The following is an 18,904-nucleotide window of genomic DNA, read 5'->3' on the forward strand; positions in this document are numbered from 1 at the left end:
GCGGACTGGATCCAGGCTAGCAAAATACACATTTAATTAAAGTTACATGGAAATAACTTGACATTCTTATGAAGACACTCTAAACTGTAACTGAATTGTCAATGTTTTGAATTATAATATTCCATAGCATAATGTTTATTTGTTTGTATGCACTATTGTAAACATGCTATATTCCAACAAATGAAACATTAGAAATGTAGTCTTGTCTGAATTTGTCTACTAATTGAATGGCATATGAGGTAGTGCTACAACAGTAGATGCTGCTGAAAAAAAGAAAATGCTCATCACTATTCATGTAAGCCTTTTTGAGACATGCCTGTATTTAGTTTGTGCTTGGCAAGCAGAATGACCTGAATATAAGGAGGTTGAAAGGGTGATGAGACAGGCAGAGGAGAAAGGTCTGTTCCAGCTAGTGGTAAGTGATACTGTTCATTCACTGTGAAGGCACTGCATGATGCCTTAGTGCTTGTTGAAAAGTGATTTACTGATGAATAGGTTGAAGTTAATTAGGATAATAATAATCACTAAAGGTGGAACAGTTCACAGAACTAACAGTGTTAAGTCATGGTGTTTTGGATCAGTGGCTTGGAGTATGGTTGGAAAGATTTCCTGCTGTTTCTGATGTATAACCTGCACCAAAAAGTCTGTCTACCAAAGATTTCTTCTATACATTTTATTTTCTATCATTTCTTTGAAAAGATAAAAAGGATATTAGAATTGTCCCTCCGCTGGGAACAGTAAGTGTCCTGGGCGATTTCATCTTCTAAAAGTTCAATGAATTATAGAAGCACCTTCAGTTTGAGTCCATTTATTGATCAATAGTAATATATCCTTAGTGAATCTTCATCAATTCTACTTCTACATCAATGTTCTGCAAAGGGATGCACAATATCTGTTCTGCAATATCTGTTCTCCATCCACTGTTGATGCATATCATTCTTTGCTAAAATGTCCATACTTTGGCCAAATATTCATAATTCAGGATATGAATCAAGAACATTTACAAATATTTGTTCTCTCATGTAGGGTTGTCCATTGTAAACACTTGGGTCATAGAACAAGGTGAGAATAACATTTTGTTTCCTATTACAGAACATCCTCCTAACACAGTATTTGTTCTAACAGTTGTGTTTCAGAATAATGTTGGTTTTGATTCCACATACAACCCTAACATGGTCCCAGTTCTGGGTATAGCTTAGGTTGCAAATATTAACATAATTTATTACAGTGGTTAACAAATATGTATTTGTGTATTGGGGGGGACACAAAATATAAAGGATGTTTTATTTAATATTTTCCATAAGCAGTAATGGTAATGTTCTTGCTGTTATGGCCCATGACTGAAACATGTATTTACTGTACAGGAAACACTGCAAAATATGCTCTAATCACACTAAAACAAACAAGACATCCACTTCAGATGACAGAGAAATTGATTTGTGTTTGTCTACAGAAAACCGCCACCATGAGTACCGATGCGGAGATGGCCCTTTATGGCAAGGCTGCAATTTACCTCCGTAAGCCAGAGAGGGAGAGAATTGAGGCTCAAGCGGCACCCTTTGATGCCAAGTCTGCTGCTTATGTGGCCGACGTTAAGGAGCTGTACCTCAAATGTACCATCCTGAAGAAAGACGGTGGCAAAGTCACTGTCAAAGTGCATGACACTCAAGAGGTGCAGTAGGATTAAGTGTTCCATTTAGAATTCAAGGCAATGTGACTTAAAGATGAGTCAGAGATCAACTGAAATTGTCCTTCTTTATTTCAGGAGAAGACAGTTAAGGAGGACGATGTTACCCCTATGAACCCTCCCAAGTACGACAAAATTGAGGACATGGCCATGATGACCTATCTCAGTGAAGCCGCTGTGTTGTATAACCTCAAAGAGCGTTATGCCGCATGGATGATCTACGTAAGATATTCTCAAATATGAGTAAAAGGTGCAGGACCCTTGGATAGTCTAATGTACATGTTCCTAATTATCTCCCTTCAGACCTACTCTGGACTGTTCTGTGCCACTGTGAACCCCTACAAGTGGCTCCCAGTGTACGACCAGTCGGTCGTAAATGCCTACAGAGGCAAGAAGCGTATGGAGGCCCCACCCCACATCTTCTCTGTCTCTGACAACGCCTTTCAGTTCATGCTTACTGGTATGTCCTGGTCAAGAAAACTAGATGAATTATCAATATATTTGTGTTTGTTTAAATAATTAAGAAACCTTTATTTTACCTTTCACAGATAGGGAGAATCAGTCCATTCTTATCACGTAAGTTTCTCATTTATTGATCATCAATACTATCAATACAATCGAATTAATTGAGAGTTTCTCTTAATTAAATGATCTATACACAGTGGAGAATCTGGTGCCGGAAAGACTGTGAACACCAAACGTGTCATCCAGTACTTTGCCACAATCTCTGTGGGAGGAGAGAAAAAGGCAGTAGACCCTTCAAAAATGCAGGTAAATTACTGAAAGAATATTCTGGAAATGGAACCACAGCAATTTGAACAAAGAATTGAAATGTACTGATATGAATGTTATATTTACATTTATATTTAGTCATTTAGCTGACACTTTTATCCAAAGCGACTTACAAGTTCTGTACAACAAGTCATCAGGAAGGGCACAACTCTATCAGCTGATTAACAATGTTTATCAAAGTGTAGGTTAGTATATTTAAAAAAAAATATTACATGGGGGTACAGTTCATCTTTGCACAATATCACCAATATATATTTTTTTCTTATTTTAACAGAAGAAGAAAACTTATGTTTCCTGCCCCCTTCCAAACTTCATATTTATTTTATAATAATGGTCAGCTCAAGTGCACCTTACAGCTTCATACCATAATAATAATAATAATAATAATAATAATAATAATAATAATAATAATAATAATAATAATAATAATAATAATAATAATAATAATCATTACCATAATTATAATAATAATAATGATAATATGACCATTAACTCATTCTGCGCCAATCACGAAAAAAGTCAGGTTAACTCGCCCAACCGTTCAGCGCCAATCACGAGAAAACTCTGGTTTTAATCGTTATTTCTTTTATTAGCTATATCCATTCATTTTTCATCCATCCAGCTTGATGTTATAATTGGGAATGGGTCTGAGCTCGCAAAGGGCAAATACCGCCACCTACGGCTTCCAGCCGGTATTGCACTCCATTAGAAACGATGTAGTTCCTTTTCTGGGCTGATCTGAGCCGCGCAGGCAGGGTTTAAATACTCCGGCAGGACGAGCGTTTACAACGATACATCTGCCAGGCTGCAGATGTACCGCAGGCAGGGTTTAAATACTCCGGCAGGACGAGCGTTTACAACGATACATCTGCCAGGCTAAAATTAAGGCTGTCAAAGTTAACACAATCGCGTTAACGCACAATTCTATTAACACCACTATTTTTTTTAAACTCACGATTAACTTTTTAGAAAAATAATTGAATTTTTTTTGTAATTGTTCTTTTTTTTATTAGACTTCACTCAGGTGTATTATTGATACTCTCATTGATACTACTGTATGTTTGTTTCTGACTCAAAGTGTGTGTGTGTGTGTGTGTGTGTGTGTGTGTGACTGTGTGTGTGTGTGTGTGTGTGTGTGTGTGTGTGTGTGTGTGTGTGTGTGTGTGTGTGTGTGTGTGTGTGTGTGTGTGTGTGTGTGTGTGTGTGTGTGTGTGTGTGTGTGTGTGAGAGAGAGAGAGAGAGAGAGAGAGAGAGAGAGAGAGAGAGAGAGAGAGAGAGGGAGAGAGAGAGAGAGGGGGGGTGAGAGAGATGAGGAAGGGGCAAGAGAGAAAGAGAGCTGGGAGAGTGTGTGTGTGAGAGAGAGAGGGGGGCGGGGGTGTGAGTCCTCAGCCCTTGTGTGGGTGAATGTAACAAGTTCCTAACGTTTTTTTCCCCCTATTATTTCATGCACACTTTATTTTAAATTATTCTTTTCTTTACTTTATTATTTTGTGCATCACTCTGTTTTGAATTTGATGCAAATTTGCAATGCATGAGGGTCATCCTTTTGTGTTAAATGGCTGCATAAAGCAAGAATTATTTTGATGACTCTCATGTTGATAAGAGTATTAAAACTTGGAACTTGAAAAATATCTGTAAGGTAGATAAAAAAATATAAATAAAAAGGCGATTAATTTACGATTAATTGCGAGTTAACTATGGACAATCATGCGATTAATCAGATTAAATATTTAAATCGATTGACAGCACTAGTTAAAATCTAACATTTGAATTATAGGGCTCACTGGAGGATCAGATCATTGCAGCCAATCCCTTGCTGGAGGCCTATGGTAATGCAAAGACTGTGAGGAATGACAACTCCTCTCGCTTTGTAAGTTGGATATTTAATTTCAAATATTACTTAGCATTAGTTACAAAATACAAAATATACAAATACAAAATATTTACTTACAAAATAATAACTCTGTTGTGGTCTTCCTGAAAGGGTAAATTCATCAGAATCCACTTCCTCCCAACTGGCAAACTGTCCAGTGCTGATATTGAAACATGTAAGTATCACATTCACATACTAAATGTACTGACATTATTAGTAGGCTAGATATTTAATTATAACCAAACCTCATAGATCTGCTGGAGAAGTCCAGAGTGAGCTTCCAGCTTCCAGCTGAGAGAGGCTACCACATCTTCTACCAGATGATGACCAACCACAAGCCAGAAATAGTTGGTGAGCTGACTAACAGACTGACATACTGATGAGACAGTAACTAATGTAAATGGTCATAAATAGTCCATAACCACAGGAAGAAAGCAAATCCAGTCTAATTTATTTGACTCTATGTGTTTCCAAACATCAGAAATGACTCTCATCACCACCAACCCCTATGACTTCCCCATGTGCAGCATGGGTCAGATCACGGTGGCCAGCATTGATGACAAAGAGGAGCTGGATGCCACTGATGTGACTGATTTGCTCCCCTATTATATTCAATATGGTATCAGTTGTTAAAAGTAAAATGTATTTGCTGATGTCATTTATACTTAATATCATAATATCAACCAACTTTTGCATACAGAGTGCTATTGACATTCTGGGCTTCACTCCTGAGGAGAAGAATTATATCTGGAAGCTGACTGGTGCTGTGCTTCACCATGGCAACATGAAGTTCAAGCAGAAGCAGCGTGAGGAGCAGGCGGAGCCTGATGGCAATGAGGGTCAGTATTAACTTCACTACAAGACCAGGAGTCTGAAATACATTTGAATAATTTACATTAAATTATAATAATAATTATTATAATTATTTTTTAAATGTGTACGTTTTATTTCAACATTGATCAAATTTGTGTAACTTTTGCAGAAGCTGACAAAATTGCCTACCTGTTGGGCCTGAACTCTGCTGACATGCTGAAGGCTCTGTGCTACCCCAGAGTGAAGGTCGGAAACGAGTATGTCACCAAGGGACAGACTGTGGCTCAGGTTAGCAAAATACACTGCATTATTTCACACACGGATCATAATGAATAAGTTGCTCTTTTAGGTAAGCAACACATAAAGGTATAATAAATAAATAAACCCTTTCTCCCTCTGTGTTCCCTTTTGACCGTTTCTCCCAGTAATCTCCTGTTTACCCCACAAAGGAAATTGAGTTGTCTTGTGACACAAATTGTATGGGGGATTTGGAATACCAGATAAACTAGTTTAAAGCCCCAGAATATCTCTCTTTTTTCACAGCCTAATGTTGGCAGGTATAGATTTCAAAAGTATGGTTTGGTTAAGTTAACAAAGGTAACAATTTCAATTTTGATTCAGACCATTTCAAACAAATTTAGGTGTGAAAGTGCTTTCTGTTTTAAGATTTTATTTGATTAATCGGGCGGCTGGGTGGTGCAGCTGACATTGCGCTCGTCACCAACGCAGAGTTAGCGGGTGGAAGTCGATGGGTGGTAATCTGGACGTTGTGGACAGCGACTCCTACAGGTCGGTTGGGGGACGCCTGCACAGCAGAGACAGGAAAATGGCAGGGGTAGTGTGAGCCTCCCACACGTTACACCTCGCCGAATGAGAGTCTGCGCTGGCAGGTGAAAAGATGTGACAGGTTGCCTCCACATGTATCGGAGGGGACATGTGATGCAAGGCTTCTATCCTCCCTACAACCGACCAGTGGGGGGCATATGCGAGCAACGTTCAAGACAGGGGAGGGGAGAATTGGCACGGCTAAATTGGGATGGGAGAAAAAATAGAAAAAGAGGAAAAAAAAGTGGATACAAAAAAAAGATTTTATTTTATTAGATCAATTAAAATGTATTGTCATTATACAGCACACGTATAGTACAATGAAAAGACGTTTTGCATCCAACCAGAGTGCAAATGTAACAGTAAAGTGCAATAGTAATATACAATGTACAGGTGATTAAACTGGGTATAAAATATATAAATTAGTATGACTATAGTATAGTGCTAATCAGATGTATGTACAGAGTTACATGTAAGCTGTGTCATATTCTCTTCAGTTGAGATTGATCCACTAACATAAGTAAATTACTATATATTACTGTTTACCTGCTGTAAAACCCACTTGAAGCCGTTTAGACCTCTGATAATTCTGTTACACTGGGTATGCTTAATTCACTCAAATCATACACTTTCTTTAGGTCCATAACTCTGTCATGGCCCTGGCCAAGTCTGTCTATGAGAGGATGTTCTTGTGGATGGTCATCCGTATCAACCAGATGCTGGACACCAAGAACCCAAGGCAGTTCTTCATTGGTGTGCTGGACATTGCTGGTTTTGAGATATTTGATGTATGTATGCATTAATTATAATATATAGGCTGCTGAATCTTATGATAAGAAATGTTGGAGATAAGGCTAATGCTTTGTCCACTGACAGTTCAACACCTTGGAACAGCTGTGCATCAACTTCACCAATGAGAAACTGCAACAGTTCTTCAACCACACCATGTTTGTCCTGGAGCAAGAGGAGTACAAGAAGGAGGGTATTGTCTGGGAGTTCATTGACTTCGGCATGGACTTGGCTGCTTGCATTGAGCTCATTGAGAAGGTACACCATTATGTTGTGACTTAATAAATGCAATGATTCTTTATTTGCCACAACAGTTTCTTTATGATGCATCTTTTCTCCTTTTATAAAGCCCATGGGTATTTTCTCCATTCTTGAAGAGGAGTGCATGTTCCCCAAAGCTTCTGACACTAGCTTCAAGAACAAGCTGTATGACCAGCATCTTGGCAAAAACAAAGCATTTGAGAAGCCTAAACCTGCCAAAGGCAAAGCTGAGGCCCACTTCTCTCTGGTGCACTACGCTGGAACTGTAGATTACAACATTGGTGGATGGTTGGACAAGAACAAGGATCCATTGAACGATTCCGTGATCCAGCTTTACCAGAAGTCTTCAGTTAAACTGATGCCTGTACTGTATCCTGTTGTTGTTGAAGGTACAATAGCACTGAGTAAAATTTACTTAAAGTGTAATTGGCTAAATGTTCTCATCCTTAGAGTATCCTCTTTGTCATACAAATGTCTCCTCAGTGCTATCAATTAAATGACATTGTCTAACAAAAATGTCCAGCGTAATCATAATCATAATACGAGTATCACATAATGTTGAATCTATAAACTGATGATGTATTATCCAATCAACAGAGAAGGGAGGCAAGGGGGGCAAGAAGAAGGGTGGCTCCATGCAGACTGTGTCCTCCCAGTTCAGGGTAAGATGTAACAATAAGACTGTGATGTTTGAAAATGAAATACAAATATTAATTTTCATGAATAATATTTGGTTTTGATATGTATCTACAGGAAAACTTGGGCAAGTTGATGACCAACTTGAGGAGCACCCATCCTCACTTTGTGCGTTGCCTAATTCCCAATGAGTCAAAGACTCCAGGTACACTGACAGCTAACATAATGTTCTTTACATGTCTTTTGATGATGTGCTTTAGTGATTTAGTGTAGTTTAGTAGTAATGAGCCATTGCATAATAACCATGATCATTATCATCTCTATAGGGTTGATGGAGAACTTCCTGGTTATCCACCAGCTGAGGTGTAATGGTGTACTGGAGGGTATCAGAATCTGCAGAAAGGGCTTCCCCAGCAGAATCCTCTATGCTGACTTCAAGCAGAGGTATCCATTATTTGCAACAAGCGCTGGAACTCACTAATATCTATAAAAAGTGCTGAACATGACCATGAACTCTTTCACAAAAGGTACAAAGTACTGAATGCCAGCGTCATCCCTGAGGGTCAGTTCATGGACAACAAGAAGGCCTCTGAGAAGCTGCTTGGGTCAATTGATGTGAATCATGAAGAGTACAAGTTTGGACACACCAAGGTAAAGAATATGAAAAAACCCTATCCTGACTGGCCAACCCAATATCACGTCAATGCATGAAATCCACCGTCAGTCCACCACGAGATAGCATGTCAGTGTCACAATAAATGGTTATGATGCATGAAGAAGACATGCAGGTATGAAGGTACAGTCAATGTGCACTACCAGCAGGGAGAGTTAAAGAAATTCCACAACCGAAAGGTGGGACCGACTTGACAATGTGACGCAGGAGGCATGAGAATGGGTTGGACTGGCTCGAGGGTGTCTGCTAAAACCTGATAACAGGATACTTTAAATTCTAATTTATTGCACTAGCAAGATATCTAGTAGTTGTCATATTCCATTTCATGTCATCTTCCTCATCTTGTAACTCCACATGGTGGCAACAAAAGCAGAAATTGAGATCTTAAATATTTGAGTGGATGGTATTTGTAAATAATACCTTTTGTTTGATATCACACTTTACATTACCATGCAATACAAAGCAATGAACACTAACTATCATTTTGATTGTTTTGTGGTTTTGTATACATAAATAGATATTGTGATATATATTCATTGATATTATATATTGATATCGGACGAAATTCCAGATGATTATCGTGATAGGAATTTATTTCATATTGCCCAGCCCTAAACACAAAACACTAAATATCACTATTATCAATGAAGGGAACTAAAGCATTCAAAAACAAAATGTCAAGACAGTCATTTAACCTACTGCCGAAGCAGTCACAAACACTTGAACACATGAATGAACCTTCTTTATTATCAATGTTTTGCATATAACCATAGTATCAACAAGATGGTGCTCTTTGTAATTGCTTTTACCTTCTTGTATGCACAATAAAAACACGAAACTGTATTTGAGATCATCGTTTAAAAGTCATTTGATTGTAATGGTATATGTATCTCATATTCAGGTGTTCTTCAAAGCTGGTCTGCTGGGTACCCTTGAGGAAATGAGAGATGAGAAGCTGTCTACTCTGGTAACAATGACTCAGGCTCTTTGCCGCGGTTACGTCATGAGGAAGGAGTTTCTGAAGATGATGGAGAGGAGGCATGTTGAAAACCACCAATTCTAAATACATGCTTATGTTAAAGTAACACTGCAACATTTTGGGAAATACACTTATGTGGCATCTTCCCCAGAGTCAGGCAAGATGATTGATATCAATTTCATCCCTGTGTGCCAGTGTTGGAGTTGAATTGTATTTGTTTTGATGGAACTAGGCTAGCTGCTCTCTATGCACCTGGACTGATCTGAGGCTACTGGACAGAAGAGATACAACTGATGTCAATCATCTTGTCTGACTCTGAATATGGCAAACAAGTGGATTTCCCAGAATATTGGAGTGTTCCTGTACAGTCCTAAAATTATATTGTAGTAACAACAACACTTTCTCTATAGGGAATCCATTTTCAGCATACAGTACAACATCCGCTCATTCATGAATGTCAAACACTGGCCATGGATGAAGTTGTACTTTAAGGTCAAACCTCTTCTGAAGAGTGCTGAGACTGAGAAGGAGCTGGCTAATATGAAGGAGAACTATGAGAAGATGAAGGTAGACCTGGCCACTGCTCTGGCTAAGAAGAAGGAGCTGGAAGAGAAGATGGTGTCTCTTCTCCAAGAGAAGAATAATCTGTTGCTGCTAGCGGCATCTGTAAGTAGACTTCAACTGTTTAGAAACCTTGCTCGCATTGCATACATTTTCTGATATGAATGTTGACACCTTTGCCCTGTTTCTCTATTTGTGTCAACTAGGAAACAGACAATCTGTCAGATGCTGAGGAGAGATGTGAGGGACTTATCAAGAGTAAGATCCAGCTTGAGGCCAAACTCAAAGAGACAAGTGAGAGACTGGAGGATGAGGAGGAAATGAATGGTGAGCTGACTGCTAAGAAGAGGAAACTGGAGGATGAATGCTCTGAGCTCAAGAAGGACATTGATGACCTGGAGCTTACCTTGGCCAAAGTGGAGAAGGAGAAACATGCCACTGAGAACAAGGTTCATAAGTATTCACACTAATTTATTAACCAATAACACACTGATCACTCATTTGTGACAACATGATTTTATTTTCCTTATTTAGGTGAAGAACCTGACTGAGGAGATGACCTCTCAGGATGAGATTGTTGCTAAGCTGACAAAGGAGAAGAAAGCCCTCCAAGAGGCACATCAGCAGACTCTTGATGACCTGCAGGCAGAGGAGGACAAAGTAAACACCCTGACCAAGGCCAAGACGAAGCTTGAGCAGCAAGTGGATGATGTGAGTTATGAGTGAGATCAAATTGTTGCTGTAAAATGTATTTTAAATCATTGACTAATTTTGTTACTGAAAATCATAGCTTGAAGGTTCTCTTGAGCAAGAGAAGAAACTCCGCATGGACCTTGAGAGAGCCAAGAGGAAGCTTGAAGGCGACTTGAAACTGGCTCAAGAATCCATCATGGATCTGGAGAATGACAAGCAGCAATCCGATGAGAAAATCAAGAAGTAATGTAGATTGGGTTTCACCAGTACATTTTCTTTCATCCATGACATAATGTGTCATGTGTTAAAGGATGTGGTGGAAGCACTCTGAAATGACACTATGCTGTTCCTTTGTGACTCTCACAGGAAGGACTTTGAAACGTCCCAGCTGCTTAGCAAGATTGAGGATGAGCAGTCCCTGGGTGCTCAGCTTCAGAAGAAGATCAAGGAGCTCCAAGTGTGTAATGTTTTATATTAACTCTTTTGTACAACAGCTTGGCTAAATGCTCAATTCTGATTGGCTAAGAGGTCCGTATGTATTCATTGAAATGCCCTTGTTAAATGCCCAGCTGCAAAGTAGTGCCAAGTAAGCATTATTATTGTAATTAATGCCGTATTTCAAATGCCCTAAGTTAATTTCTATAGATTCCAATCAGTTGTTGTTTTAATTCCCCTGAAGTTTTAGTCAGTGGTGGTGGTGACATATCAAGATAAGAGTATTTCTTTAGTATGAATATGATACAATATCACAAATGATTAATAGTTAGCTCCTTCCCATTTGATTTGATTGTCACATTGTATCTTTTCTGTAGTATTAGGTAAAACCAAACAAAATAACAATGATCTGCAGTTGACTTACTAGGTAAATAGACAGCGTCTTTACAACATGACTTCCTACATCATATGAACAGCAGCTCATCCAGTCTTCCCAACACACATTGATGCCAGGTGTGGTGGTTGTGGCTAGCAGTAGCCATACACTATTGGTTACTGATAGCAAAGCGTGCAGATGGAACTATAAAAGCAGTAGTGATTTACCCATGAATCGGGTAATTATTTGACATTTTGAGATAATCAACATCTAAACATAAATTGTCTATAGACACATCTGCTGGCAGCCTAGTAAAGTTTGCCATTATAAGACTTAAGGCTTTAATTATTAGCTTTCAAAGCTCAATATACTTATTGAGCCGCTTTTAGTAACAAATACAGATCGCTTAGATTGGCTATTTGGCTTGTAACCGAGTCTGTCAACAAACATAAACAAACAAAAATATGCCTTAGGACAGTTTTGGAAAGGTGGTGAATAAGTTTGTCGAGCCCTGTACTTCTCTCATGCACCGTACTATAAACATTTACTCAGTCACTATCATCTTTTCTAAATGTTGACACGTTACTCCCATCTTAAATGACAGCATATGTAATCTAAAACCATTACTGGTGTTAAATATAATAGTATGTTATAATGCAGTTGAATCACATTGCTTCTGACATACTGTACCCTGTTCTCCCTTAGATCTACAGCTCTGGAGTTCTGAATTCTACAGAATAACCCAATTTCATTAGAAAAATCATTTAAATTCATAAAAAAAAAAACATATTGGCATTATTGGCCTGCTTTCTAAATATTGACCAACCACTAAAAAGCAGTAGTTGCTAGGTTGTTAAGTTTGAACTATTTTCTTAATTGATAATCAATTATGAATAAAAAATTCTAAATAGATTTCTTATCAAATCGTGACCCCAAGAATCTAAATTGAATCATGAGATTCCCAACGATTTCCACCTCTACTTCACGTAGGGAAAGGCCTGAGGTATGGGCATACAACCTCTGTGTCATTTAATTTAACTGTGCCTGCTACCCTGCTTGTTAATTGTCCCTTATTGTTAGAACGTATATATTATATTATTTAACCTAATAATGAATATAATACTTTTTTAAAGGCCCGTATTGAGGAGCTGGAGGAGGAGATTGAGGCTGAGCGTGCTGCTCGTGCCAAGGTTGAGAAGCAGAGAGCTGACCTCTCCAGGGAACTTGAAGAGATCTCTGAGAGGCTTGAGGAGGCTGGTGGAGCCACTTCTGCTCAGATTGAGATGAACAAGAAGCGTGAGGCTGAGTTCCAGAAGATGCGTCGTGACCTTGAGGAGTCCACCCTGCAGCATGAAGCCACCGCATCTGCTCTCCGCAAGAAGCAGGCTGACAGTGTTGCAGAGCTGGGAGAGCAGATCGACAACCTCCAGCGTGTCAAGCAGAAGCTGGAGAAGGAGAAAAGTGAATACAAGATGGAGATTGATGACCTCTCCAGCAACATGGAAGCTGTTGCTAAGTCCAAGGTGCACTTATTTATTAAGTTGCAACAAATTCACGAATAGAAAACATTTGTATGAAAAAAATACTCAACCTATCCAATATTAATTAACAGGGAAATCTTGAGAAGATGTGCCGCACCCTTGAAGACCACCTTAGTGAACTGAAGGCCAAGAATGATGAGAATGTGCGCCAGCTAAATGATATCAGCGGTCAGAGAGCAAGACTCCAGACTGAGAATGGCAAGTCCTTCAAATGCAGATTTGTGTAGTTCAATGTGTTTTAGGGGTTCAAGCTGCTAGAACCCTATTTGTTCCTACACATAATATCCATAAGGGGCAGACAATATTTGGTGATACTCTATTGTACCACCATTGGGAGAAATAGGCAATACTCTTTTCACTTGGTTACAGGACATGTATTGCAAAGCTCTATTTTTGAGATGTACAACTTTTAATTTACATTACTGTATATTCTCACAGTGACATTATTTGCCCATGGGCTTGGACACTGCTAATGGCCGCTTGCGATATATACATACAGTATATATCCTCCCAAATTTATATAAAATCTAATCCCAAAACCAGGTGAGTTTGGTCGTCAGCTGGAGGAGAAAGAATCCCTTGTATCTCAGCTAACCAGAGGAAAGCAGGCCTTCACTCAGCAGATTGAGGAGCTAAAGAGACATGTTGAGGAGGAGGTTAAGGTGAGGAATATCTTTAAAAAGAAAACTGTAGGTCGGATTTTCTAATTATTGTTATCCTTTTTTCAACTTTTCTGATTTTGATATCTTTTGTTAGGCCAAGAATGCCCTTGCCCACGGTGTGCAATCAGCTCGCCATGACTGTGACCTTCTGAGGGAGCAGTTTGAGGAGGAGCAGGAGGCCAAGGCTGAGCTGCAGCGTGGAATGTCCAAGGCCAACAGTGAGGTAGCCCAGTGGAGGGCCAAGTATGAAACTGATGCTATCCAGCGCACAGAGGAGCTTGAGGAGGCAAAGTAAGTCAATACTGTTATTGTCTGCTGTCCATTTCTACAAAATCTGTATTTATTTATTGTTTACATTATATTATATAATTACGTTTGACAACTGTTCACCAGGAAAAAGCTGGCCCAGCGCCTACAGGATGCTGAGGAGCAGATTGAGGCTGTGAACTCCAAGTGTGCCTCTCTGGAGAAGACCAAACAGAGACTCCAAGGTGAGGTGGAAGACCTCATGATTGATGTGGAGAGGGCCAATGGTTTGGCTGCCAACCTTGATAAGAAGCAGAGGAACTTTGACAAGGTGCATTGACATCAATTATCATAATTAAAGACATTCATTAAGGATTAATTCATTCACATTCATAAAGACTGGTGTACATCACTCCTTTTATTAAAATGACTATGCAGGTCCTGGCAGACTGGAAGCAGAAGTTTGAGGAGAGCCAGGCAGAGCTGGAGGGAACTCAGAAAGAGGCTCGTTCGCTCAGCACTGAGGTGTTCAAGATGAAGAACTCCTATGAGGAGGCTCTGGATCACCTGGAGACCCTGAAACGCGAGAACAAGAACCTGCAGCGTGAGTGACTCTTGTTTTGACTAATGTTACATCAATGTGGGGTATATATGGAAAATAAGCAATTTGGAATTTTCTGGAATATAGATTTTTATTTTATTCCAGTGTTTACAAACATTATCAACGTAAACACACCTTTCACAGCCACAAATACTCCATTGTTATTCCTTATTTTTTTGGTGGTGGGGCGACCCATTTGTTTACATTTGGATCACCAATTTTTAAGGGGATGTCCCTATTTTTATTAATATGATACAAGCAGAATAATACATAAGCTACAATTTAGTATTTTTCATCATGGTTTTGTGGTATCTACAGAGGAGGTCTCAGACCTGACTGAACAGATTGGTGAGACTGGAAAGAGCATCCATGAGTTGGAGAAGGCCAAGAAAACTGTGGAGACTGAGAAGTCAGAGATCCAGACAGCCCTTGAGGAAGCTGAGGTAAAGGTTCTCCTGGAGAGCTCAACCTCATAATTCCAATAATGTGATTTTGGTTGTGAATTTGTGAAGTTATATAGATTATGAAAGAATGGACATTGCATTCAAAAGTCAACCCGGGCTATATTCTGTTCTTATTAGGGAACTCTGGAACATGAGGAGTCTAAGATTCTGCGTGTGCAGCTGGAGCTCAACCAGATTAAGGGTGAGGTTGACAGGAAGCTGGCAGAGAAGGATGAGGAGATGGAGCAGATCAAGAGGAACAGCCAGAGGGTGATTGACTCCATGCAGAGCACTCTGGACTCTGAGGTCAGGAGCAGGAATGATGCCATGAGAATCAAGAAGAAGATGGAGGGAGACCTGAATGAGATGGAGATCCAGCTGAGTCATGCCAACCGCCAGGCTGCTGAGGCCCAGAAGCAGCTGAGGAATGTGCAGGGTCAGCTCAAGGTACTGAATTATTCTGTTATAATAACTAAATAATTATATACAACATGAAGAGTATAATATTATTGCAAAGGACAGCTACACCTTCCAGTGCTATTGCAATATTAAATGGCCAGTCCAGTTTACAGAACGCTCACTCACTCATTAACAAAGTATCAACTGTTCAATCCAGGATAGCATTTACAGTAATGTTTGGGAGATGATGTTCCTAATAGTCTGAACCAGAAAAGCATGAAAGCAATTTATTTAGGATGCGCATGTCTTATACCATGGGTGCTGCGATATAAGATAATATAAGTTAAGGAAAGATATGATTTTCCTTTATTGATCCCCTTGGGTAAATTCGTGATATTTTGTGTTGTATAGCCACATTCTGATCTTTTAGTCATCATCTTTTTCAATTAGGATGCCCAACTGCACCTTGATGATGCTGTCAGAGCACAGGAAGACCTAAAGGAGCAGGTTGCCATGGTTGACCGTAGGAATGGACTCATGATGGCTGAGATCGAGGAGCTGAGAGCTGCTCTGGAGCAGACAGAGAGAGGCCGCAAAGTGGCTGAGCAGGAACTGGTGGACGCCAGTGAGCGGGTTGGACTGCTGCACTCTCAGGTAAACAAAATAAATCATGTCATCACTAGTTTTTAATTTGTTTCTTTCGATGTGTGCATCATCTTAGTCATTGCTATCTGTATTTTCTTATTTTAGAACACCAGCCTTTTGAACAGCAAAAAGCAGCTTGAGTCTGACCTGGTCCAAGTCCAGGGTGAAGTGGATGACAGTGTTCAGGAAGCCAGGAATGCAGAGGAGAAGGCCAAGAAGGCCATCACTGATGTGGGTTTATATTTAATTTGATACTTTCTTCATGGCCAAGAATGTCATTCCTGACAACAGTGTGCCATTTTCTCATGACATTAGTAGTGAAGACAACATTATGTATCTTCTAGGCTGCCATGATGGCTGAGGAGCTGAAGAAGGAGCAGGACACCAGCTCTCACCTGGAGAGGATGAAGAAGAACCTGGAGGTAGCAGTCAAGGACCTGCAGCACCGCCTGGATGAGGCTGAGAACCTGGCCATGAAGGGGGGCAAGAAGCAGCTCCAGAAACTGGAGTCCAGGGTAAGATCAAATAATAGCCTGTCATGTCAAAATATGTACCGTTGAACTGATGTAGAATCATTACAGTGGATTCTTAATATCTGATTAAATTCTGAAGGTGCGTGAGCTGGAAGGAGAGGTTGAGGCTGAGCAGAGACGTGGAACAGATGCTGTTAAAGGTGTCCGCAAATATGAGAGGAGAGTGAAGGAACTCACCTACCAGGTATGTCACGCTCACATTCATGACAAGTTGGTCATCAGCATTGTTCCTATTGGCTGAAGGAGAATAATTTTGTTGATTTGAATTGATATGTTCATGTTTCCATCAGACTGAGGAGGATAAGAAGAATGTTGCCAGGCTGCAGGATCTGGTTGACAAGCTGCAGCTGAAGGTCAAGGCCTACAAGAGGAATGCTGAGGAAGCGGTAGGTTTTTATAGTATATGTTTTTTTTAGTGCTGTCAATCGATATTTAATCTGATTAATCGCATGATTGTCCATAGTTAACTCGCGATTAATCGCACATAATTTTTTTTTCTACCTTAAACGGATCTTTTTCAAGTTCCAAGTTTTAATACTCTTATCAACATGAGTCAACAAATGCTTGCTTTATGCAGCCATTTAACACAAAAGGATGACCCTCATGCATTGCAAATTTGCATCAAATTCAAAACAGTGTGATGCACAAAATAACTTAAGAAAATAATAAAATAATTATTTAAAATTTAATTTTAAACAATGAATAAAGTGTGCATGAAATAATAGGGGAAAGTAAACATTAGGAACTTGTTACATTCACCCACACAAGGGCTGAGGACCCCCCCCGCCCCCCTCTCTCTCTCTCTCTCTCTCTCTCTCTCTCTCTCTCTCTCTCTCTCACACACACACACACACACACACACACACACACACACACACACACACACACACACACACACACACACACACACACACACACACACACACACACACACACACTCCCAGCTCTCTTTCTCTCTTGCCCCTTCCTCATCTCTCTCACCCCCCCTCTCTCTCTCACACACACACACACACACACACACACACACACACACACACACACACACACACACACACACACACACCCACACACACACACACACGCACACGCACACACACACACACACAGCGTTAATACCGCGTTAACTTTGACAGCCTTCGTTCTAAGTATTCTGTATCTACTCATCTTTCTTTTCTTCTATTTTCATTCTATACTCATACTGTAGCATTCACAAGTAATATAGATCTATGCAACTTCCACAGGAGGAGCAGGCCAATACTCATCTGTCCAAGTCCAGGAAGGTTCAGCATGAGCTGGAGGAGGCTGAGGAGCGTGCTGACGTTGCTGAGTCCCAGGTCAACAAGCTGAGAGCCAAGAGCCGCGATGCTGGCAAGGTAATTGTTATTATTTTATCAGTGAATATTAATATGGTGAATATATATAGTGTGATATGACTCAAAGCATATTGAATATAGTCTAAATATCATTTTCTATCATTCACAGGGAAAATAAGCTGAATAATTCTGCTAATCCAACACAACAAGTCACAACAAGTCATACAATATGTCTACATCATGTTCTGTATTCCAATAAATGTTGCTATAAAAAATATTGTGTTATCCTTTGTTTCATTACTGTATCAAAACAAACTGTTTTTTTTTGATCGGGTTATGAAGCTTCCCAGTGAGCAGCAGTTACTGTAGGTGAAGAAAAGGTTGTGTGGGCAATGACATCTACTTTGCCCTCTTCCAAGGCTGGAGACCACCACCAGCCAAGCAGACGGAGTGAAAATCGCCACCACCTTTAATCATAGCCTGGCTCATTGTAATAATGCAAACATAGAATTGGTCCATATTTTAATATTAATAATGATGTATAAATTCTTACTATCTGGAGAGACAAGCATATGCACATTGGTATTATGAAACAATAACAATAAATTATTGGACCTGATGATGGTAGCACAATGCCTAGTTTCCTCTTTGTATTATTTGCCCATTGCAAAAATAAATATTTCATTCATTGTACAACACAACATATTTAAAGGTATTGTCTTGTATTTCGGAAGCAAAAATATGTTCCCCAAATATACTTCCCGTTACCTCATGTGAAACATCCTTGTGCCTCTGTAACGTCCTGCACCAAAGCACAGGCTGATCTGAAATAATAGCCCAGCAAAAGAGCACACCTGACATACACACCACAACAAACAAAGTCTCATGACTGATTCTCCAGAACGGTGTACACATCACAGACTCATACATAAAAAACACATGACACACTTTGCAATTAAACTTTTATTTATATACAAAATTATCTGTCATACTGTCAAGCCATGGATATTTTTAAATGTCCCGCATGCAATTGCACAACAGCCAACAAGAGATGCAGACACATAGAGCGATGAAAGGATTTGTCCCAAGAGACCAAAAAATATACTATGTAAGTTTCTCTTATGACAA

General features: G+C 39.7%; 1 protein-coding gene across 1 annotated transcript; it reads left to right on the plus strand.

The window, feature by feature from the left end:
• The first annotated feature begins 390 nt into the window (after positions 1–390).
• LOC311237372 (myosin heavy chain, fast skeletal muscle-like) lies at positions 391–18,326 on the plus strand. Its single transcript, XM_084325206.1, has 41 exons — positions 391–415; positions 1,027–1,062; positions 1,454–1,672; positions 1,766–1,909; positions 1,991–2,147; positions 2,236–2,263; positions 2,350–2,458; positions 4,257–4,349; positions 4,464–4,527; positions 4,605–4,703; positions 4,834–4,937; positions 5,053–5,191; positions 5,335–5,453; positions 6,629–6,778; positions 6,867–7,037; positions 7,129–7,429; positions 7,638–7,702; positions 7,794–7,881; positions 8,003–8,120; positions 8,204–8,327; positions 9,251–9,387; positions 9,739–9,994; positions 10,096–10,338; positions 10,424–10,600; positions 10,680–10,825; positions 10,949–11,039; positions 12,527–12,916; positions 13,006–13,132; positions 13,478–13,596; positions 13,691–13,887; positions 13,990–14,173; positions 14,281–14,446; positions 14,762–14,886; positions 15,025–15,333; positions 15,736–15,939; positions 16,036–16,161; positions 16,275–16,445; positions 16,543–16,647; positions 16,754–16,849; positions 17,705–17,836; positions 17,946–18,326. The coding sequence occupies exons 3-41, from the start codon at positions 1,466–1,468 to the stop codon at positions 17,952–17,954; spliced, it is 5,790 nt and encodes a 1,929-aa protein (XP_084181332.1). The 5' UTR covers positions 391–415; positions 1,027–1,062; positions 1,454–1,465; the 3' UTR covers positions 17,955–18,326.
• Positions 18,327–18,904: the final 578 nt, after the last annotated feature.

Source organism: Notolepis coatsorum, assembly GCF_963971535.1.
Source record: "Notolepis coatsorum genome assembly, chromosome: 11".
Taxonomy (NCBI): Eukaryota; Metazoa; Chordata; class Actinopteri; order Aulopiformes; family Paralepididae; genus Notolepis; species Notolepis coatsorum.